Here is a 23,437-nt window from a genome sequence, read left to right as displayed (position 1 = left end):
CCACCTTACTAACTTTTGCCTCCCTCACCATCATAGAGCTGATGTCTCTGCAACTGCTGCAATGCTACATGATCTGTTTACCAATGCTGTACCAGGTGCCGGTCAGAGGGAGAGAATCAGCTCACACAGTTAAACTCAAGATCAGTATCTAACGGCCACACAATGGTCCTTCTCATGAAGGAACATTTGAACATGTGCTATATATATTTGAGCTATTAACAATTTAAACAGTATATGGTTCATTTTGTACTGAACATTGTGTCTTGAAAACGTACCAGGCTGAACTGAAGATGAATGGCGATGTGTTCACCTATTAATGTGCATACTTAATGGCTGAATCTTTAAACCGAACTGAACAAAATGATTTGAATCAGGAAAGTGATTCGTAATTTCCACTTCAGCAATAAAATCTGCCTCCGAGCCTCACTAAAAAAAACACATTCTAACTTTGTTGTTTGTTCAATCTGTTCAAAGACTGACGTGTAAAAGTGTCACATTGTGGTTTTACAGGGGTCATGACTATTTCTTGGCCAGGAGTAGTAAAACTGGAGTCTTGCTTGGCAACATCATGGTGATCAAGTGAGATCAAACGTGTCTAAGAAAGCACATAACGCTCTTAAAACCACAACGTGTCAATTTTACACTTTGATCTTTGTATGGATTAAACGAGTTAGAACGTGTTGATTAGTGATCATTTTAGATGTAGAGGTGCTGGAAGGTGGATTTTGTTACCTTTAGATAGAACCGGGCTTCCAGTGTTTGTGCTAAGCTAACAAACATATTTATTGTGCAGACCCAAGAGGGATATTGATCTGCTCATCTAACTCTCACAAAGAAAGAAGTAAGATTTTTATTTTACATTTATGTTTTTAATTTTTACATTTTAGAGGTTAAAATGAGAGACGGATGTGTTTTATCCTCTCTGAATCTCCATCCCAAGTTCACGCACAATTCCCCCTGGCTCATCTTCCTCCCTCCACATGACTCATCTCGACCCTGCCTCTTCTCCCGGGCCCCATCCCTCCTCATTGACATGATCTCTCCATTCATCTGCCAGAACGTTTCCTGTGCACGGGGTGATGGGGGGTCAGCGGTTTGATAAACTCATAAAAGGCCCCCATGTTAGCCCATGAAGGCCCCGGATGGCCTCTGTCACCCGTTCCCACAGCTTGCCTGTCTGTCAGCCCCTCTGACTGACAAGCCCTGTCACCCCGCAGCCCGACGTTCACGCCCACCCCAGCTACATCCAACCCCCTCCAAAAACCACACGCATTTCTAATCATTCAGTCTGGCCTGCCACTCATTAATATGACCGACAAAAGCTTCAGCTCCATACACTCACTACTTGTCAGTCCACCAGTGGGGGACGCAGGGGGGACGGAGTGTGGGCATGGTGCCCAGTGACTCCACCTCGTCCAGTCATGAACAGGGACTCTTTCTGTCCTTTCCTCTGGCCTTCTAGACTCTTTGAATAGGAAGAATGCACCATGCTAAATCTGCCCACAAGGGATGGTGAGCAGTGTGAAAAGACTGACACTGATGCCACCCTCCCTCTGGCACAATGACACAGATGCCCCTGGCAGGAGGCTAGGCTGTGTCCTACAACATCATAGGATATTTAGTATTTGGTAGCAATTTGGCTACTCCGTATAAGGCTTGAAATTGTTTTTCTACTTTTCAGTTCTCATTAAGCAACACAAGCTGGATGAAAAAGTGTTCTCATTTTCAGTAATGACTCAGGGGAGAGACCGAAGATTACACTAGGGAGTGTGTGCTGTTGACCAAGTTCTCCTGCAGGAGTTTGGGGGTTTTGGTGATTTGCTGAGACGTCACTTCAGTAATTGCACTATTTACTTACTTTAAATACCCAGCTTTGTCTTTTCCTCTTCCTATTTAGATTTTGAAACAGGGGCATCTCTATCTAAAGACCGCTTCTCAGCTCTTTAACTTACTATTTTCTCCATCCATATTAAACTTTGTTTAGGCCACCCTCTGGGTATCTGCAACTTCACAGCATAAGCAAGAGCTGTTATAGCTGTTATTAAAGGAACACATGGACAGTTAACTCAAAACCTACAAGTCAGCTGTAAAGGAAGCTCTCATCAAACTGTATGGAGGGAAAAAACCCTTTTATGTAACTTGGTTCAATGCGACTGAGCACTGTGTATGACACCCTGAAATTGACTTAAGACTTGCATGAATCACAGCTGAGTGAAAGAATTTAAAATGAACTTGAGTTTAAAGAGAAACTTTAAGCCATCACTCATACACATAAACATCAATTTACTCTTCACTGGGTGTACTACTCTGCATGTGAAAACAATGTCTTCTGTAGCTCCAGAGATGAACCACGCAATGAAATGTGTTTCTAGTGTTTCCTGTAATAGTAATAGTAATAGTAATAGTAATAGTAATAGTAATAGTAATAGTAATAGTAATAGTAGCAAGAACCTCATGACAGTTGCAGCTTACAGTTTCAAAATGCATTTATTGTTTCACTGTACAATGCCAACAAAGTTCTGGAAATGATCTGTTTTTTTGTTTATGTTATAGTTAGGTTACCTTATTATAATTTTCTGGTCCAGGGAAGAGTGTGTCCACTGTTTTATTTAGAGCTATGGGAGTGCTGATATTTAAATCCTACCTTGCATCCAAAGGATACAGTTACTAGAAATGTTTTCTATTTCTCCATCTGTCCAGGTTTGCATCCTGCACCATGCAGGTACTTGACCGCAACCCCATATCTCACCCCTGCACTGACGGCTGGGGGTGGGTAACCCAGCCAGCAGAAGCCTGTCCTGTCTCCAGACACACATCAGTGTAATGGAAAGTCGCCTTAGCAGGCCAGAAACTCATCTCACCCTGTCTAAAGCCAGAAACAAAGGAGAATTAGGAGCAAAGGTATTGGTGGGGAGAGGAGGCTTTCTGTCAGACGATGAGATAATCTGAAGGGGCAGCCTTAGTCACGCACACACACACACACACACACACACACACACACACACACAGGTTAATGCAGTGGAAAAAACATGGCAAGAAAAATGTATTTTGGAAAAGGCACGTGGTGTGTTATCTTAAAAGGATAATGAATATGTCTCTCCCTGTGAGTGAGAGCGAGTTTCAGTGTCTAGCTTGTGATGGTAATTTCCACAGAGATGACAACCTGGTTCCAGTGTGGTGACCAGGGATAATGCAGGTCATGCATGACTGTTTCTGTCTTTGTTTCTGTGTATCTTACTCCATCTGTCTCTCTATCCAATGACACCAATTACTATTATAGTTATTTCTGTACTGAAAAGTGCGTGTCTTGCACAAAACACAATTTAAACTACAGAATTTGAAATTGAATTTGCGTTCTGCTACTGTTTTGTTCTTTATTTTTTTGTATGTGCAAGAGGCACAAAAGATCCATTTTACTTCATATGCTTCTCAACTTCATACAGCCCATCCATACACCCAACCCGACACTCCTCCTCTCCCCACGTCTAGCTGCTGTATCCTGTGTGGTGAAGCTGGCACCAGGCGTTGAAAGCTTTCCTGCACAGACGTTTTTGATTCAAGCGTTGACGTTTCTTGGGTTCTCTACATGTGTGGCGAAGACCATCTTCTTCCCTACTCTGTTTACTGAATAGTAAAACCCGGAGGCCACAGACCGACGTGGGCTCACTCTGAGGCTCCTCATTCCCACAGAAAGGAAGCCATTTTATGAAGAATAATACTAATAACGTGACCAGAGCCCAAAACACTTCCTTTCCCGCAGCATTGCAGATCAGGTTTTTGTTATATTATTCTTCATATTACAGTATTGGCCACCCGAGTGCCTCATAAACACTAACCCCAAATTATCTAGTGCTTTCACAAAGTGGTGTACTTTAAAATCTTTCTCAACCCAATCTCACACCAACAGTAGCTTTTATTCTAGCCCGAAAAAGGCTGAAAAAATCCCTCTATGCAGCATATTGGGGTCTTTTAGAGGCTTGTCAGTGAATCAGAACTGCCTTTAAAATACCCTCGGGGGAACAGACGGTAGAGGGAACAAACCAGAGAGAGACGACAAGGAAAGGAGACAAAGAGGAACACAAAGCAAAGAGAAGTATAAGATGTAGGATGAGAAAGTGAGTAAAAGTGACAAAGAGAGGAGAAAAAGAGGAAGGAAAGGCCTGGTTTTCTTTTCCCTAACTCTGGATTCCTGGGTAATGACTGGGCTGTAATGGTACTGAGCCTCAATTCGCCAAATGAAACAAGAGGCCCAGCCAGCCCGATGATGTTTATTTCTCTCCATTTTTCATCTTTTCCTTTTTTTTTCCATTTGTGACATAAAAATCATATACAGAGTGTGCATTTAATTTCTATGGCAGCCCACTGTTTTCTTCCCTTTTCTCATCTGCTACCCCCTATTTTTTTCTTGCACATTCAGCACAGTCCTCTGGCCAAAGAAAGGATTTGTGGCTTGCTAACCAGCGGAGGGGATATTTTCTGAGAAATCCCCTCTGCCAACAACTTTCTTCATTGCGACCTCATATGCTGACCTGAGCAAACGCCTTTTGAATCACTGCTGAAAGAGACTTTGGTCCATGGTGCCTTTGTGTAGCTGTGACCTACAGTTGAACATGGACGCCTACATTGGTAGAAAAATGTCAAAGGAAAGTGAAAATTTTCCATTTGTAGCTCTATTTTGACTTGGATGAGTGCTGGTATGAAGGGATGGTCAGTGAATCCCCAATCATGCATCAGCAAAGTCAGCAATAAACCTGCAGAGAACACATTAAGCCTGCCCACTCATGCACATTCAAGAACCTCAGTAGTGTGGAACAGCTTGTGTTGTGTGATCAGCTCCGCAAGCCACTGATGGGCCCTGATCCAGCGGCCACAGTGGCTGGATGAGAGCAGGCCAGGCTGCATGCCACGAGGGATTTCTGGGATCAGTGAATCTCTTCTTCTATCTCCGTAAGGCTCGGAGGCTCCGGTTTTTTGGAATGAGCGTGATTTCTAGCCACGGTCCTTATTTGGTTCATTTTACGGGCGCCATGTAGCCACCGCAAAGTCAAAACCCAGACATGAATTCCCTCTCTGCATACACCATCCAAGCAAACCACATCAACCAAAGTATTTAATACAATTGTGGTTTATATTGATGTATTGGCTGTTACCTGAACTCACAGCACTTGACATTTCAAATAGATTTGCATAGTTTCACATCATTCTCCAGCAGGCTTCTGAGGGTACAATTAGATTTATAAAACTATTTCCTGCATATATTTTGTAGAAACTTGAAATAATGATAAAATCTACTCATAATGATGGGGCCATGCTCCCTTTGCAGTGAATTTTCATCCAAACTTTGGTAATATGACTACACCACCATTTGTAATAAATAATATCATAGACAGTCGTCAAACTGTATATGCAGTCCATAAAAAATGTTGCTACACCTTTTTCCCAGCTGAAATCTTTTCCAGACTCCATTTGAGAAATGCATTGTGCTCCATTACCCCATCCGTCCCCCCTTTTCTCATCCATCCACAGATGGCAGCTCCGCCAGCAGCCGCACCCTCTCCCACTGTTGTCCCGAGCCAGGCAGTTTGAAGGCCTGTGCCCACTTTTTGCCAGAAATAAAAATATTTGTTCAGTTAAGTATTTCTGCAAATGGCTAAACGGTCTCATTGGCTGTTGGGCAACTAAAGTTCAGGTGATCTAGTCATGAATGATGATGATTTCAGTTCTGTCATTTGATTTTGTAGAGAAAGACATCAGTTTCTCCTTCCAGAGAATTCCTGGACACATCCAGGATAACAGAACGTGGCTGAGGGTTCATCCTTAAAACAAAATAGTGCCCCCCTGGTATTCAGAGCCTCCCCTCTGAACCCTTAGCTCCCTGGCTCATAGCCTTTATCAGTCCTGTACGAACGTCTGACTGCACCAGTTGAGTTGAGACAAGGCGCATGAAACATTTCTGACATTTCTCAAATGTGTGGCTAATCAGGAATGGCTGCTCATGTGTGGAGGATTCTCTAACTGAGGGGGGGGGAGATGGGGAGAAAAAGGGGGAGGTGATGCCATACAGCTGTATAACACTTTAAGATTGGAACATACAGTTCTCCAAATGATCTGCAGGGGATTTATATATTTTTAAAGGTTTATAGGCAATATAATTTTATGAAAATATTAGTGTGCGTGTCAACCATGCTGTGAGTACATAAATCCACATAATCTGTGTATTATTTCCAGTGATAACACCCTTTTTAGCCACTTTGAAAATAATACATACTAACACCATTGTGGGGACTACAAATTGAAACCTAATCATAAAAACAACCATTACTTAAAATAGCTTATTAACATATTGTAGGCTATTAGGAATATTTTTATTGGTTAGATCTGAGGGCCATTGCAGTTGGAGCATGAAACAAGGTGTGAGCTGAGAATGGGAGCATCTCAGGCAGACAAAGGAAACTAGTGAATACTTATTGCCTTCACAGTGAACCTGCTTATAAAAGTTTCATAGACATTTGCACGGGATTTCCCGTAGCAAATGCATGGAAATACTTGACAGTGAGTGAGATATATAAAAAGAAAAATACGCCGTGTACTATATAATAGGACACCCACGTCATGAAAAACACCATTAACGACATGGTGAGGAAAAACAGTGTTTAAACTAAATTGATTCAGTTTTGCTGCCATGACTTCTCTCGCTCTGCTGGAGTTGTGTAGCCTGTGTAGACCATAAATATCAGCGTTTTTATAATCTTAATTATACAGACATTTTTCTGTTCTCCTCCACGGGCCAGCTCCCCCTCAAACACAGCAGGTTGCCGTGACGATGCCAAGCTCTCCCCTCCGCAACAACAGCAGCATTCAACAGGCAAAGATTTAGAGCTCTGCAAATATTGGCTGTGCTGGCTTTCATGGGCAGAGACTGGGAGGGATAGAAGTTCAGGAGGAGGCTGGTGTTAGTTGTGACTCTCACCTCTACCTGTTCTAAACTTCTGGAAAATATATTTCCTACATCCAACAGAAAGTAAAAGGGGAGAGGAAAAAGGGAGAAGAAAGTTTCCATAGTGGAGTCAAATGAGATTGAAGCTAAAGAAGCAGCAGGGAGAGAGTGAGCTAAAGAAGATTTAGATTCCCCACAAGAGACAGCACACATATTGAGAGGTGGGTCGACTCCCACCACCACCCGAAAGCTTTACTCTATTCACACTGACACATTAGTATTCTAATGCCAGTGGGAATATGTATGACTGCCTCAGAGAGAAAGAGATGTACAGGCCTGCGCCGGAGAAGCAGGAGAAAAGACAAAGGAACGAGGGTGACAAGAGAGACATTAATGTGGTAAAGACCTGTAGGGAGGGAGAGAAGAGAGGCACATGCACACAGAGGAGGTTTTAAATGATGACAACATTTATCTCCCTGCAGTCATTTTCTGTTTCTCCATGCCTACACAGCAGCATTTTAGGACCAGGGGGGCTCTCTTCTCATGCCTGCGCACGCTGGTTCACCTTCATATTCAGACTAGAATTCATTATGAGTTCAGCTTTTTGTATTTTGGTCTAATCTTTAATCTCAGGTCCAAAAAGTCCTGATACTACAATGTAAAAAAATTTAGTAGTGGTAGTAATGTTATATTACCTTACATTTATAGCTGCTCGAGGTGTACCTAGTGCTAGATACTTTATATAGAGTTATTTTACTCCAATGGTCCCAACGTAGGGGTCTGGCCCCTCCTCAAGGGTCGCAACATAAATCTGAGGTGTCGTTAGGTGATTATTGTAGTTGGAAAGAAGAACAAAAAAGTTCTGTGACACAAATTTATATTCAGCTTTTGGAAAGTTTTCTTAATCTTTGCTTTTTTGAGAACTATTGGGTTTTTCCTCTGTGGGCCTCAAACAATTACTTAAATGAAACCATCTGAGAGATTTAAAGGGGAAATGTCTCTTTGATAGAACTCATAGACATGTGAAACGTGACAAGGGGCCCCCAACCAGACACTGCTTTTCTGGAAGGGGGTCACAAGTCAGAAAGGTTGGGTGACACTTTTTTAATCTTTAACAAGGCATTGAATTTGATTAGCTTGTGTTCTTTATGTCAAATCTTAATCTGAAAGGTAACAAATAAATGTAGTGGTGTACAATATTTCCCTCTGAATTATAAGCAGTATAAAGTAAAATTAAAGAATCTCAAATTTAATATTTAAAATACTTTAAATATAAATTTGCTGATTTACTGTGCAGCCATAGAGGACTAATAAAGTGTGTACTGATCATTGCAGAGCAAGCAACCATTAGAACCATAAATTTAAATGTTAATTTATGCTTCAGTTCTCTTTTATTTCCGTGTGAACTGTACGTCACTTGGACAGTAGCAACACCCATGCAATGATTTTAAACTGCTTTGCAAATAAATCAACTGAGCTTAAATACTTTTCTCTTGACTACATTCCTGCATCAGAATGGCTTAACATATGGACACAACAACCTGATGCTTGTGAATATTTTCACCATGTCCAACAGCGAGTTGGATCAACTTGAAGCCCCATGTCAAAATGCATTTTCTATGGTCCCTTAATAACTCAGGCTAATCACTTTAGCATTGTCTCTAGGGGCACAATGACTCCCCTCATGGACTGTAACCTAGCGAGGGGGCTAGGGAGCGGTCTGGTGACGGTGTGTTGAATTTGGGTGACAGGGCCCCAGTGGGAGTGGGCGCCCCCCTGTCCCTTAGATAATCCCCAGGAGAAAGGGCCTGCATTTAGGGTGCGATACGCTTAATCCGCGCAGGGGGGGGGGGCCTTTTTTCATAAAAGAGCCCGGCACTTCCTCTGGCCTGGGAGCTTCCGCTGGTCTGGGGGGCCTGGCGTGGGTGCCAGTACAAACATGCGCCAATAATACACGTCCACATCACAATGGAAACAAATAACAGACATATAGACACACGCACACACACACACATACATGAGCATGGGAGAATCAAAAAAAACAAACTTGTAAATTCACACTGTCCTTATGGGGAGCCAATCCAAACAAGCAGCCCACGCAGACAAGGCCCAGCAAGACACACATAAACACACTGCATAATGTGGGCAGAGGCAGTGTTTACATTCTGCCCCCGGGTACGATGAAATAAAGCTTGTGTGTACTGTAGAAAGATTAACTCGCCGAAGGACAGAAAAAAGAGTGAGATCAAACAGCTTACTGCCTACAGATAGTTTCATATTTACAAACAGGAAGACAGTGTCATGTAATAGCCCGTTCAGATGCTACTCATACATACAGTAGATGTGATCAGGGGATGCTGGCAGATGACGCATGCGCTTCAGCTCCATCCCCTGGCAGCATTTGTGTTCCTACCGTAAGGGAGAAAGAATACTGAAGAAAGATACAATCTACAAAACTCTTCTTTTCCTAAACACATTTTCCCCTCTTATTTACCACAAGAGCAAATAATATTCACTCAGGCAGCATGTAACATTTAGAGACATTTACGTAAACAGCTGAGGGATATTATTCCATATTTTTCTGACATGATTCCACACGCAGGTTTGGATTGGACGTGTGGAAAAAAGGAAAACGTCAGGCACTGTGTCTCTTTTTCCTCATTTTCAGACTTGCTTTTCCTTCCCATACTATTTCACACTGACACATCCTCTTTCCTCTGTGGGTCCCTTGGCATTTTCCTCTTGCCACAATACATCCTTGGAGAAGTTAGTGCAAGTAGCAGCAAATGGAGAGAGAGAAAGGACGTTTGTTGTGTAACAGAAGACTGGTGTAAATACTTATCTACTTGAGCTTAAACTGTTAAACTGCTGCTTACATAACAACTGACACTTCAACTATTAACAGAGCGCACACTTCAGCTAATTCTGGCACCACGACTGAAATGTCTTTCATCTCTGGCATTGCAACACATTTCTCACATCATTTATCTGCTTAACTCACACATGGACTGACTTTTCAGCTGCTTTCACCTCTTATTCCTCAGCGACTTTCCGTGCTTACATACAAGCTCACAATTCAACTGTAAATCTAAATTTGCATATTTCTCTGATTACACTTTCACCTGCTTATGGCTTGCACTTCTATTACGTTCACATCTTCAACCTGATCTGACATTTCAACTTCTTTAAGTGCATCATGTCACACACAACATGTAACTTTGTAAAGATATCTCAACTTGTTTAACTCGTGAGTGCAATTTTCAGTGAAAGCAAGCGCATTTAAATTTCCGTCATGGGAACGTAGCCTGGTCTCATTTTGAATGTTATCTTACTACAGGGTCATACTATCCTTTCTCAGCTTTTTGGCAGTCTCATTATTTTCCAGTGTGACAAACTCCACCCATTTGGCACCAGCACATCCTAAAATAAACCATAGAGTATTTAAACCATCTCTGTGACTTAGGTCTGACATGAAGATAAAGCCTTCACTCCAGGCCCCTTTATTTTCTGAATGCTGACCTTTGGCTGAACGGTATTTCAGCGGCAGTGCGTGGTCAGTACAAACCTCATACTTAATAAGAATTATGAGCAGCGACACAATTATATATCAGAGTAATGTCCAAAGCCTGCCATGCTGTGACTTGCGGCATTATGGGCTCATTATAAAATAGCCGACCGGTCCAAGCCACTTGTTTTGACAGAAAGAGGTCCACCACAGCACTGGCACATTTCCTTATGTGTGGCGTCCACCAAGACTAACTACTCGTGACAGTGCCAGGAGTGTGTGTGTATGTGTGTGTGTGTGTGTGAGTGCACATTAAGTCTGAAGAGAAGCATGCCTAATGTGGGAGAGAAACAGTGAATCCAACATGGCCACTAGCCAGCGTCAGTGTTCCCTTCTTGGAGAATTAGCCTGTCAATCCATCCTAATTCCTGAGGACACAGGCTGCTCTTAAACCCAGGTTGAGTTTAAACTGGAGAGACTGACTCTCTCGACTGTTTTCTCAGAATCGGGTGCAGACAGGCTGGCAGAATGTGCGGCAGGTCAGGCCGCACTGGAGAGCAGAGCCACTGCACAAATACAAGTCTAGCTCGGGGTCAAGCTGACACTTAACAGTCTGTGGTTACACTTTTCGCTCAGTTAGCTGCATGATTGTGTTTCTAGGTAAGCGTCCAGAAAGAATCCAGAAAGATTCCCACCCCATTGGGTGGCAGCGTGGCTAACCGCCTCAGAAATATAAGTAAAGCAATAAAAAATCATAAGCATCAACATGTGTGTTTAGTTTCAACTCCAAACTTCAGAGCGCCATCCTCACAACCTGATATCCTGTCCAGACCAGTTTTAGATTACTCATGCTGAGCATGCAGTTGACAAAATCCCTGTTATTTAACATTTTCCTGATGATCAGCGTGATTACTTTTAATACTAAAAAACATGATTTCTGATCACTCTTGAGACAAGATTTGAAGTTATACAGCTATACGGACCATCTTTTATTTGATTTCTAAGTGGCCTTATCAGACTGAGTGTGTGTATAATGTCAGTGTGTTCAGATTTGACTGAGGAGACAAAAATACAGATACAAGATTTAAACATTTAGCACATTTACATCGTTAAACTTAACAAGGTTATGATTATGCTATTTACATGAAGGGTGCAAACACAGGTCGGTAGTTTGTGTAGTTCAACTATATCCGTCCTTGTACTGGCTGAGAGTTGGACTGCAGTTGACACTCCGTTTGGAGGCGAAAGGCTATTCACGCTTGTGTTCTGCCAGCTCATATATCTAACACCTGTTGCTGGGCCTAATTCAACAAGCCCATCTGAAGCACTTATCTCTGGGTGCATGTGTTTTAGGAGACAGAGGTTTACTACTGTATGTGTAAAAATGGACACAGTCTGTGCCAACAAGAGGACTCTCATGCTTCATTATTGCCCCTGTTCCCAAAATCTCTGCCAGTGGATTTAGGTGCTGCATAATTAGCATGCAAAGGAAAGTCCAAGCAGGGAATATACAACCCCTTTATTTAGTTTAACAAAAAAAATAACAGTGTCAATTGATAAAAGAAAAGCAAATAAAGCTATACATACAGACAAAAACACTGAAAACAGCAAATTCTTTTCTTCACATAAATTCAGAGGTAAAAATCAATGCTGTGGTGCTGTGGTGAGTGATACTGAAGTTTTGGGATGTAATCTAAGCAGTTGAAAACCAATGTTTAATATCACTGAACATTCATGCTCTTCAAGAGGTGATGGTGACGTAAGTCAACCCGTGTTAGTTCAGGAAAGAGCGGTCACCTGCCTGTAGCTAGACACTTCATCATATCATTATTCAAATTCAGGATTGAGGATGGCGCAAAAAAAAAAAATCAAAGCGATGAATATATGAAAATTAAAATCATTCAAGAGGCTGGTTCCTGTGGAGAGTACAAGAGCTTAACTCACATAAACTAAACTGCAGGATAAAATGTAACTAAACTAAATGAAATAAATGTGAATGAGGCCAATGGGTGAAGCACACACACACACACACATACATACAGCAGATAGTGGGTGGCTACTGCATTGTTTCAGCCTGTGTAGAGCTAAGTATGGTGACACTACTTGGAGGGGCAGCAGAAAGCACTTTGACATACAGAAACAAACAGACATTGTTGGGAAGTGTGGATTTAGGTATATTATAAAAGGTGCAGTGGTGTGACTTTGTATGTTTAGGCGCGGTAGAGCAAGATCCTTTCAGCGCATTCCTGGCCAACCAAGCCAGCGTACTGCTGCACCTCCGTCTCGTCGCTGGAACCTTTGCGTTTGCGGGAGTAGGCTGCATAGGGCATGACGGTTCGTCTGTAAAGCACCAGAGCTCTGCCCACATCCTTCAGCACGCGAACATCTCCTGAACAAAAATAGGCAGACATGAGAATATAATAAGGACATGTGTAGACATATCAAGCACAATAAACAATGTCCTTTTTTCCCCCCTCATTCCTATGAATTAACCTCTGAGTGACTTGGCAAGAATACACCATTATTCCGAGAAGCTGTTGGAGGAGCAGAAAGCATTTTTCCCCCTACAGCATTAATTCTCCCATGCCCTAAACCTGGAGTCACAGCGGTGCGTGAGCAGGCTAGTTAGTTGGCCTTGTTTACGGGCCCTTGCTCCCTGCTGGCTTGCCAAACTCAGCATTTCATCAGGTCCTGTGTCATACACTGCCAGCTCCCATTAGACCAGTGAAAACACTGCTAATCTCAAAAGTGTGCAGGTTCAGCAGCTAAGAATGGTCCTCTGGGGAGTTGGATGGAAAAAAAAGTGTAAAAAATGATGACCCTCGCTCTGATACTAAAACCACTGCCTCCAGGAGTGAGAGGTTGAGCCAAGCTGCCCACCGCTGGCGCCAAGAGGAGGGAGTGGGAGTGCAAGGGGTGGCACAGCGGGGAGTATCAGTCGAGCCAATTTGACCCAAATATAAATATACTGCACATAATGTGTGAATGCAAGTGGGTTTCAAAAATCCATCATGGCCATCAATCATCGCCCTACTCCAGTCAGAACTGAGAAGTCCTTCATTTACTGTCATTCCCCCGAAGTTCAGTATTTCATGTCATCCCCTCACCAATGAATAACATCGCCTCTTAAAATGCTTTTATCTCTCTCTTCAGCTCTTAGCTAAACCCCTCGGCTCATCTTCTACAAACATTCTGCTGTTTCACCAATTGCAAAATGCCTAAGATGTAAAATCATGCCTTGTGAAATGCACATCCTCTACACGCTATACACACAATATTTCCATCCACCAGCCCGCTTTCTTCAAAGCAATCCGGGTCTGTTCTAACTGAGAGGAAGCAAATGAAAATAAACTCCAGGCCAGACTGTGGAGTGGAGTGGACTAACTTGCCAGGTCCATGGCGACACATCAGTCAAACAGGAGCGACTTAGATTTGGTATTAATAGAGCTCAGGGCCTCCCACTCACCACTACCGCTCCCCCTGACACCCATGTGGCTCACAGCTGAGCACCCAGGTGGTACAAGTGATGTTACCACACATATTTCAGCCTAATTCCTAAAATATTCACTACCACACTGCCAAATCCCACCTGATCACCTAATCAACCGGGGAAAAGCAAGACAACAAAGAGAAAAACTGTGATGTAATGCCACAAACAACCGTCTTTTTTCTTGTGCCAGATGTTAAAAGGGATCCCTGGTTTACAAAGCACTCAAAGGCACTCTGGGCTGGATCTTTGCTATTTGCAGAATGAATGTGGCTTTAGATATATACACAGTGAGTGTCCCAACTATATATAGCTTGCATATACTCTACCTGAAAAGCAAGCCAGAGGAAAGAAAAGTGCAGAGTATAAACATAAAGCCCAGAGGCTTCCCAGCTCATAAAGATATGTTCATATTTCAATTCAATTTTTTATTTTATTTTCAAACCACACTGTGCATTCATGTTTTATTTATTAGCCTAATTTCCCTGCTCAGTAATGCCCTAACCACTGTGCCTTTCCCCCTACTCTAAAAACTGCTGAGTCACATAATTGAAGAATGCTCGAGACAAACTTTTAAATGAAGAAAATCAGCAGTATGTTAAGTCCCCCCATGTGGAGAAATGGGTTTTAAAAGATGTAAACATGTTATATAACGTCCACATGAGCGTAATTTTAGTCCATGAAGAATTAATGGGATAATATTGAAAATATTTAAACATTTGAAGACTCCTTAATAACTTAAGCGGCACTGAGCTCTCTAAGCACTGTGTGTCTCCTCGTACTTCTTATCAGTGTGACAGCCCACTTACACAACAGTTAGGCAAAGTTAAACTTATCCACTCAAATGTGTGACACTGGGCTTAAGCACCACTGTCCCCTTGTGAAGATATTAAGTAGTGAACATTTTACAGACCAAAGCAGCACGCAACTGTAAGATGAGCTATTAACCTCAACAGTAATACTGAGCAGTGGCTCTCTCTCTCTCTCTTACTCAAGGCAATCCAAACATCCGCTCCTCGTGTAAACAACTTTCATTTTTTCCTTCTTCACTCACTCCGTTTTCCATCAGTACCCACCCCCCCCAATCCTTATTTTGAGTAGCTCCAGACCCTGTTCCCGCCAGGCCCACCGGACGTTCAGTGACATGCCACTGAGGTCATAGCTCCTCGGGGTTGGGGTTCAAGGGTCGGGGGGAAGAGGAGTGGTGAGGGTCGGTCGGGGAGTGAGAGGGTCAGAGCTGAGGCTAGGGGCCTTGACACCTCGCCACGCTCCTCTCTCTTCCTATCCATCTCAAACTTTTAAAACACTTGCTTAACACCGGACGCTGGTCAAAGGCAGGCCATCAGGTTATGACCACTTCCTGTGACCCAATGTTGCAAAGTCAAAATAGGGCTTACGTTTGAAAGGAAAAAGGCCAAAACGGTGGTGTAGTAAGAAGGCTGCTCTTTGACCGAAAGACCTGGGTTCAAGCCCTTGTGTAAACATCCGTCCAGCTGAAAGCGAGACCCTTTGTAGCTGACCATGAATTTTGACCTCCACAGTGAAGAAAGCAGTAAAAGATTCCCCTGGATTATAAAGGATATTATCATTATTATTACAACAAGGGAAAGGTTCTTCCATAGCAGCAAAGTGCAGCAAATCTGCAGATCCGGGGCATTGTGGTGGTGTGGGGGGGTTCATAGATTATAGCACAAGAAGCTGAGAGGAGTGATATCGGTCTCCCCTCCACTCTGAATGGGAACATTAGGGCAAGTCAGGCTAAGGAGCAGAAAGCCTGGTGAAGAGCAGAGCAAAGTGGCTCTGACAGTGAGACAAGATATGGAAGTGTATACTGTAAAAACTAGAAAGTGGAGAAGGCAAAGGGCTTGGGGATAATGGGTGGGTGCTGTCAACCTAGCACCGTCTCCCCCCCCACCCAAATGTTTTTGCTGTAAGCACAGATCCTGTAGATTTCAGAGTCAATCAGCGTGATTGAAAGTGAATATATGTATGTGTATGATACATGAAAGAGACAAATAGAGTGAAGATATTTTTATTTTGAGATTTTATGAACTTAGTGTATGCAATGTTTCATTTTGTGCGTCTGGGTTTGGCGCCTGCCGGACGCACTTGAGGTTCTGGCTTTGACTACTTGTGTCACACATTTTTTGGATGTGTTTATCCTGCTGAGTGGGCAATGGCCCCAACTTCTTCTCTGTCAAGCAAACACTTGATTATGAGTGTGTGAGAGATAGTACATATGTGCTGCTTAGAATGTGTGTGTGTGTGTACACTGTATGTAGGCTTGTATGAGACCACAACGAGGCCCTCGGGCCCTCAATATGTCAGCGGGCATGTAATCAATGTGAGCCTGCTTTGGACAGAGTTGTGTAAACTTTAGATTAGCTGTCTTTACACACCTCATTAAGACAGCTCTGTAACCCCGGTCATCTTTACAATCTGAACGCACAACCAGCACCCCAATGCTCATTCACCCCTGGGTGAGGCTTGGAGTTTGTGGCAGGGCCTTCCAACTAGGCTGAGTTGTAACTAATGACAGTTTTGGTGGAGAAGTTTTTCTTTTCTTTTTTGATCAAGAACCTTTGTTCGCAGTTCTGGTTCTCACTTTAAAAATGGAAAACTGTGTTGTCACCCTGTCTGTCATTGGTTCCTTAATCCAAGGGTCGGGAACCCCAAAATAATTTCAGGGAGTTGCCAAATGGTTCTGGAGAATAAAATAAATAACATTTGTTTCAAGTAGCTCTCAGTATAAACCCATGCCATTCAACACAGGGACCAAGAACTCAAACACAATATATACTATAGGCTATACACTTTTTATGTCGTTATTACTTTTATTATATTTTTTTACAATTACCTCAGTGAGATGAGAATGTATTTCTAAATCAGCCATTTGACTGACTGAGGTACAATTATTTCAACAAACCTAAAAACACAAATTAAAGCTAAAATCGAATTAGTTGTTCTGTTTGTGGGCAAAGCAGTGGTCTTCCTGTGTGAGTTTGGTAGCTTTCATATTACAGTAATCCCTGCAGTGTCTCAGGCCGATTTTACAGAGCACATGCTAATCAACAAACTTCAACAAAGAGTATCTTTTGACAGTCAGCTGGAAAGATTATGAATTAAACTGGGTTGTTTTTATTTTGGGTCTGTACTTTTACTTTACAAAATGTCATAATTACAGCACACCACATCGGCTTAAAAATTAGGCTGCAATACAAAGTTATTTCCTAAAAGACACACAGGAGATTCCCAAACTATTACATGCAGTCAGGACTTCCCCAGGACTTAAAAACGGGATTGCAGCATGTCATTATTTAGGCCGAAAACAAGCCACACAAAACAAACTGCCAATTAGGACTGTGCCACAGGCTTCAACAGTGCACCATGATGCCAACTTGACGATGACACAGGACAGGCTGACCCGGTGACTGACTGACCACTGGGGAGAAATCTCCACACCACCACTAGTCTGGCATCCCACAACTTGGCAACAGACCTGAGAGCTAACCATCAAAGACAGCTAGCACTGAGACACAGTGACAGTGCATTCGAACAGTTAGGCCTGAAATAATATTCAGACCCGTACAGGATCAACAGTCCACGCAGGAATGCAGGCACCACAAGAGCCACAGATACACAAACACACTCACCACAGTGAGAATCACTAACTCTGAGATCACCACTTTGTCCTCAGTAATTTGTGCCTACTCAGGGATTAGTGTTATGATTGACAAGAAAATGTCAGACCCACCACTGGCTAAGCTGTTAATGGAAAGGTTGTAAATGACCATCCTACTAATGGTCTTTTAAATGTCCTCATTCCTCTTGGGTGTGGTGCTTCCAGCGCCACTTGAGTCAACAACAAAAGCTAGCCAGGAAATCAAGAAAATCCTTAAATAGTCCTTATTTCCTTACGACATGTGTTAAGATTTCTATTCTTTATAGATGGTGCACTCTTACCTCATTGCAGAACCTGACCTCTGCACAAGGGGACAGAGGAAAGAGGCATCTGTGCCAGAGAACATTTTGAAGTGTTTGTTTTTTTTCCCTCTCTGCATGGCACCAAGTACAAGTATGACCTCACTACAACAAACTCTTAAGCTGTCTCTCCACATTCATATATCCCTCATACTTCCTCCACCTCTGTCAATCTATCTATTGTTTATTATACTTTCCTCTGTCCGAGTGCCAGCATACAGCCATCAGCCTCCCTCCTTTCCTCCTCCCATCTCTATAAAATCAATTTTATCACATACCCTTTTATTAAACCCTGTGCACTATACGCACTTGTACCGACAGTCTCCAGTCACCTCCTTCAATAATTCCTATAATACTGTATCCATACAGTAAACCTTTGCAGCTGAGCAGTGTCATAACCTTCGGACTGAGTCGGTCTAAGTTAGGTGAAAGTCTTTCTGTTCAGCATGCAGAGTAATATGATGCAAACTATTTCAGTTTGGTTTAAGTGGGAGCCATAGGAATTTGACTGCATACTCACCTCAAACCACCTAGAGCATGAAAATGAACAGAATCAACGCAGGAGAGTGAGCAGAAAGAGATTTTAAAGGTGCAACGTATAAGATATTTTGAAAATGAACTAATATTATCAACAGAATGTGAAGTAGTAACAAGGACATTATGTCAAAGACATCTATGTATTGTAAGTTTGCATCCTAACCAGCTAGCCCATGCCCATCAAGAGGGGCCATAGTGAGATTGATAGGGAACGGGTTAAGTTGAAGGACAGATCCACTGCTTCCTGAAAGATAGCTGCTGACCACAGAGGACCTCTGAGAGAGAGCACAGGGCAGAGTTGGATTTTCTTGAGGTATATACCTGGAGTTAGGCCAGATCCTGCTCTGATCCGGAGCCGTTTACCATTGGGAGGACAGCTCAGAGCTTATTTTTTAAACTTTTGGGATTAAAAAGTGGATTTATCTTTACTCTCATTTCTCAACCTGTCTAAAATTGCAGTCTGCAGCTGCGGTGATACTACCTCATATTTATACAGAGAACTGCAAAAAAGGAGATCGCTTGGAGAAAAGTAAGAGAGGAGGTTGGCCTACATGATAAGTTCTGAAAAAATGTGCCTGTTACTGGATTCCAGCTATTGGTTGTACTGAACCAAGCTAGTGTGATTAATCCAAACTTTGCTGGGAAAATAAGTATTTCAAAAGTTGTTTTCTTACATGTCTTACAGACCTGACATAGTATGAATGCATCATGATGTAGTTATTTCAGCATACTTTGGATCTGTTTAATGCGAAATCTGTTTATTTTGGGTTCATACTGCCATAGCACGCGGGTTCTGTGGTTCATAGTAGTAGCAGCTCATAGTTACTCATGCAAGTAATGCGAAAAAACAGAAATGATGACGCAGTCATAAGTGTACCCACTTTGCATTACCGTTATTAGATGAGGCAAGACTGGAAGGTTGGAAACTTTGCTATACATTTTTGATGCATATGTAACTGTAAACAATCTTGAACAGTGTCACTGCATCAGCGGTGGGAGATGAAATGCTCTGGTCTGGAGCCAGGAGTTACACATAGCATGTTTAAGAAATAGAGGGAGACAGAAAATGTATCATTTTCTCTGGCTATGCACCTATGCAGAAAATCATACAAAACTCGCCTTTCAAAACTTTCAAACTCTCTTACACTCTATTAAACACTCTCCCTGGCCCCCATCTCTCACCCCGCTAGTCCAAGCAATGGGCGTCTGCCAGTCTACCTTCCGCATGTGGTTTATTATTGCTGATATCACTATTCATCTAATGGCTACATGGTCCTTTCATAATGACATCGCTGGCTCTGACCTGATCACGCTGAGGGATCGTTTGGGGAGAAGGCTGTGTGATCAGAGCTGCCGGCTCTCCATTTACCCCTGTTCAGAGAGTGTGCGCTGCCTTGGAGTAAGACCACCGTTTTCAATGCACCATCACAGTGAAACCGGATCAGACGTTAACACGAGGTTCAAGGGTTCATCCAGAATGGTGTGTACGGAGGATCCAAGAATCACAGCATCAGGACAGTATGTTAGTGATGTTACAAAATGTTTCTTCCAGCTTCAGATATGCAATACCCTAATGGATAATGATGACAGGAGAGTGAAGTGTTGCATGATTGTACCTGCATCAAGATCCTGGTTGAAACGAGCATAGCGGGAGTTCTCCAGCTGGGGTAGGCATCGCTCTATTGGTACCCAGACAAAGGTTTCTGGGCACAGAAGTTCTGAAGGCCGGTACTGCCCCTGGAAATGAAAAAGAGACAAAGAGAGGGTTACTCCTCCTGCTAGAACATTTCAATTTATCATTGTATGACTCATCAACAGAAAATCAGATCACAACCAATACTGGAATTTTGGGTCAGAGACATATATACACATATAAATGCAGAATTTTTGCAATGATCACTTTAGTGTGGTTATCAAACAAAGATATGTAGTAGAGGCAGGAATTTTTTACAGCTTGACAATAAATTTTATTGTCCAAAACAATACAACAACAACAATAAAACAACAATTTAATAATTAGATAACTGCAACTTTTCAGCATTATGCTCTGTAAAAAAGGTTTTATACCCTTGATGATCCTTGACCTTTTAGGGGTAAAGGTTTGACATGTTGTAAACTGACCTCAGGGTCTGGATCAGGGCTGAGGCCTGGATCAAACTCCAGCTCTGTTAAGGTTCTTTGTTTGAGCCATGTTTTCTCTGTGTCAGTGCTACGTTGTCTGCGGTGTTGAGCAGGAAATGTAAACACACTAGCATAGTGCAACGTGTGCTTGTGAAATGGGTACAAGTCTGTATTTGACCTAACATTTTGGATTGAAAGTAAACCAAGCTGAACAAAAACAGCTGCAGGGCAAACAGGGGGGGGAAGAAATGAGTGAGGGGTTGAATGAACAGAAAGGAGGAGGAGACTCCATTATCAGTGACCTGTGTTCTATCACATGGCTCCAAACAAACGCAAACTGTCGAGATAGTTCTGTAAACAAGCAGGCTCTTGCAACAGGCTGCACCATCTCAGTACACACACTAATATTTATAGTTTTTGAGACATTAAACCGTAGGACAAAGACTCCAACATTTCATGAACACGAACAAGAAAAAGAAAAAACACAGATGGCACTATGAACTCAAAATAAGCAAGACAAAGGAAATACCATTTCTGGAATATGCTGTTGCTATACAAGTGCTGTGACCATGACCCAATCTGTCAGTGGGCCTATATGGAAAATATGCTGCCTGTTTTTACATGCACGATAGGATGCCATGAGAACAAACTAGGCAGCTCTGAACAATAAAAAACAGAAGGATCTGAGGGATACAATCATATTCCAGCATTCCCCTCAAGCCAGATTCCTCATCTGTAGCCATCCTTTAACTCTGCCTCACGATTAAGGAAAGGGGAATGGGAGATATGCCAAAATGTATCACTAAATCCATAGGCCAAGACTGAGGTGCAGGCTGTAAGGAGGGAAAAGGCAATTCAGAGTGAAGCAAAAGACACTAACATGCTTTAAGTGCTTCTGCTAACAGATGGGTGGTAGTGGAATGCTATGCATCTGTAGCTGCAATGGACACACACACATTGATCGGATGCTCTCCGTGTCCCAACAACCTACAGCCTTCTACAACTGTCAGCACAGTCAGCATGACACTCTCACACTCTGCCTCACCTCTATAGACTCCTTCAACACCGCAGAGGACATACCTCTATATGTAGCACACACACACACACACACACACACACACACACACATCTGCTCAGCAGTAGAGACGTACATACTTTCCACTATAAGCCTGACATTGCACCTCAACTCAACCTGACCGGATGAGTAGAGGGAGGGTGGAAGGGAGAAAAGTAGAAGAGACAGAGGTGTGAATGAAGCAGACAGAGAGAGAGAGAGACAGACATGCAAAGAAGAGAGACCTTTGGGGAGGCTATTATTCCCTAAAGAAAAACAGTTGTGTATTTGTGAGAGGCCTTTGTTTTATGTCAACAGTCCGAAATGATATATGCAGTCCTCTGCTGTAAAGTTTCAACAGAAAGACAGGCCTATCAAACCAAAATGAGAGACAGAGTCTGGTCATGGCACTGGCACAATTCCTCAATTCTCCCCCTGAAAAGAGTAAAGGATGAAGAGAAGGATAGAGGAGTACGAGAGGACACAGCTATTAGTGGTCTGGACAGAGGAGAGAGAAAAGAAGAAAGAAGAGGGAAAAGAAAAGCTTGGTTTGCCACAGCCTATCTGTCAGCTTCCTTTCTTTATTGGAGTGAAAGTGAAGACTGAGCTCACCACTGACTTTCTTTATCTTCCCTCTTATTTTCTCTCTTCCCCAGGTTGGCTTGAAGGCCCTGTAATTCACAGCTACCCCTGCAGCTTCCTTGGCTCTTTTTCAAACCAGTGTTTTCTGCTTTTGCGTCAGCTTGCTCACCATATCCATCTCTTTATCTAACAGTTACATATACTAGCAGAGAATGCGGTAATGGCTTCCTAAAAATTTGATCTTTGAGAGAGAGGACTGATGTGCAGAGAGTAAGAGCCAATCTAATAGATGAAATTGAAATGGCCTATTCCTACAAATATATGTTTCTGAGTGGTTGTTAGCTCAGCAAGTGGTGTAAAGAGGCCATGAGGAGTGATAGCAACTACTTTCGAATGGCCAGAATGAAATGAAATGAGATTTTTTAATGTGTCCACTCAGTGGGCTACCCAGCTGCTCAACAGATAAGTTGGAGATTTTGAGATGATGAAGATCTTTTTGGTTTGGTCCTCCTCTCTTCAAGTGGCTCAGTTCCTCCTTTTCAAACCGCTCAGCACCTCCCACACAAACCAATCCATCACCATCCCTCCATCTTTCCCTGTTTTCTGCACTTGCACGTTCAGACGGATATGGAGGTGATGCCCGATGACTGATGACTTCTGAAAGGCTCGTTCAGAGAGACCGTAACAGAGGCCGAGGATGTAAAAAACAAGTGGAGAAAGAAGGAAACATGTACTAACTTCGGCGCATGGACTTGGCTGCCATCAGTGGTGTGAGAAATGAGCGGGGAGATAGAAGGGAGACAGGGAGGGACGAGAGAAAATTAGGTGCAGATGAGTAAAGGGATGGTATTTAACATCACTGAGACATGGTCTGAGGCAAGCTGATGGAAGTGATAGGAGTGGTATGAGTGCCAGGATGGAGGGGCCCAGCTCTAAGAGAGGATGTTGGAAGTCTGGGATGAAGATGGGGGGGGTTTGGAAAGAGAGAGAAATGGGGGAAGAGCAAAGTAGACAGAGGCTGAGATGGAGAGAAGAGAAAAACAGACAGATGAGGTGAAATGAAGAGCTGTGTCAAATAAAAGAGGGGAAACAAAATGGAAATTGTACATTTACAAGTGAAAGGACGCACTCACACATTTTAATCCATTGTTTTGCTGCAAGTTTGTTAATTAACGTACAGAGGTAACTGTTTATAGGAAACCAATCTTCTACAGTGCAGGCTTCCCAATGAAC

At 42.7% G+C, this 23,437-nt stretch overlaps 1 protein-coding gene across 5 annotated transcripts in view; it reads right to left on the bottom strand.

The window, feature by feature from the left end:
- Positions 1-11,946: 11,946 nt before the first annotated feature.
- The window catches only part of ate1 (arginyltransferase 1), a 53,061-nt gene continuing 41,570 nt past the window's right edge, over positions 11,947-23,437 (bottom strand). For 4 of the 5 annotated variants that reach the window (XM_019254594.2, XM_010739319.3, XM_010739311.3 and 1 more), the window contains 2 exons: positions 20,064-20,184; positions 11,947-12,831 (listed from right to left, as the gene is read on the bottom strand). In XM_019254594.2, coding sequence (XP_019110139.2) covers positions 12,653-12,831; positions 20,064-20,184 — 300 coding nt within the window. In that variant the 3' untranslated portion in view covers positions 11,947-12,652. Of the gene's footprint in view, positions 12,832-19,750; positions 19,841-20,063; positions 20,185-23,437 lie in introns of all 5 variants that reach the window. The other variant, XM_019254595.2, reaches the window with a different exon arrangement.

The sequence above is a fragment of the Larimichthys crocea genome, chromosome III (assembly GCF_000972845.2).
Source record: "Larimichthys crocea isolate SSNF chromosome III, L_crocea_2.0, whole genome shotgun sequence".
Taxonomy (NCBI): Eukaryota; Metazoa; Chordata; class Actinopteri; family Sciaenidae; genus Larimichthys; species Larimichthys crocea.
The sequence above is the reverse complement of the archived record's forward strand: the minus strand, read 5'-3'. Positions and strand labels throughout refer to the sequence as shown.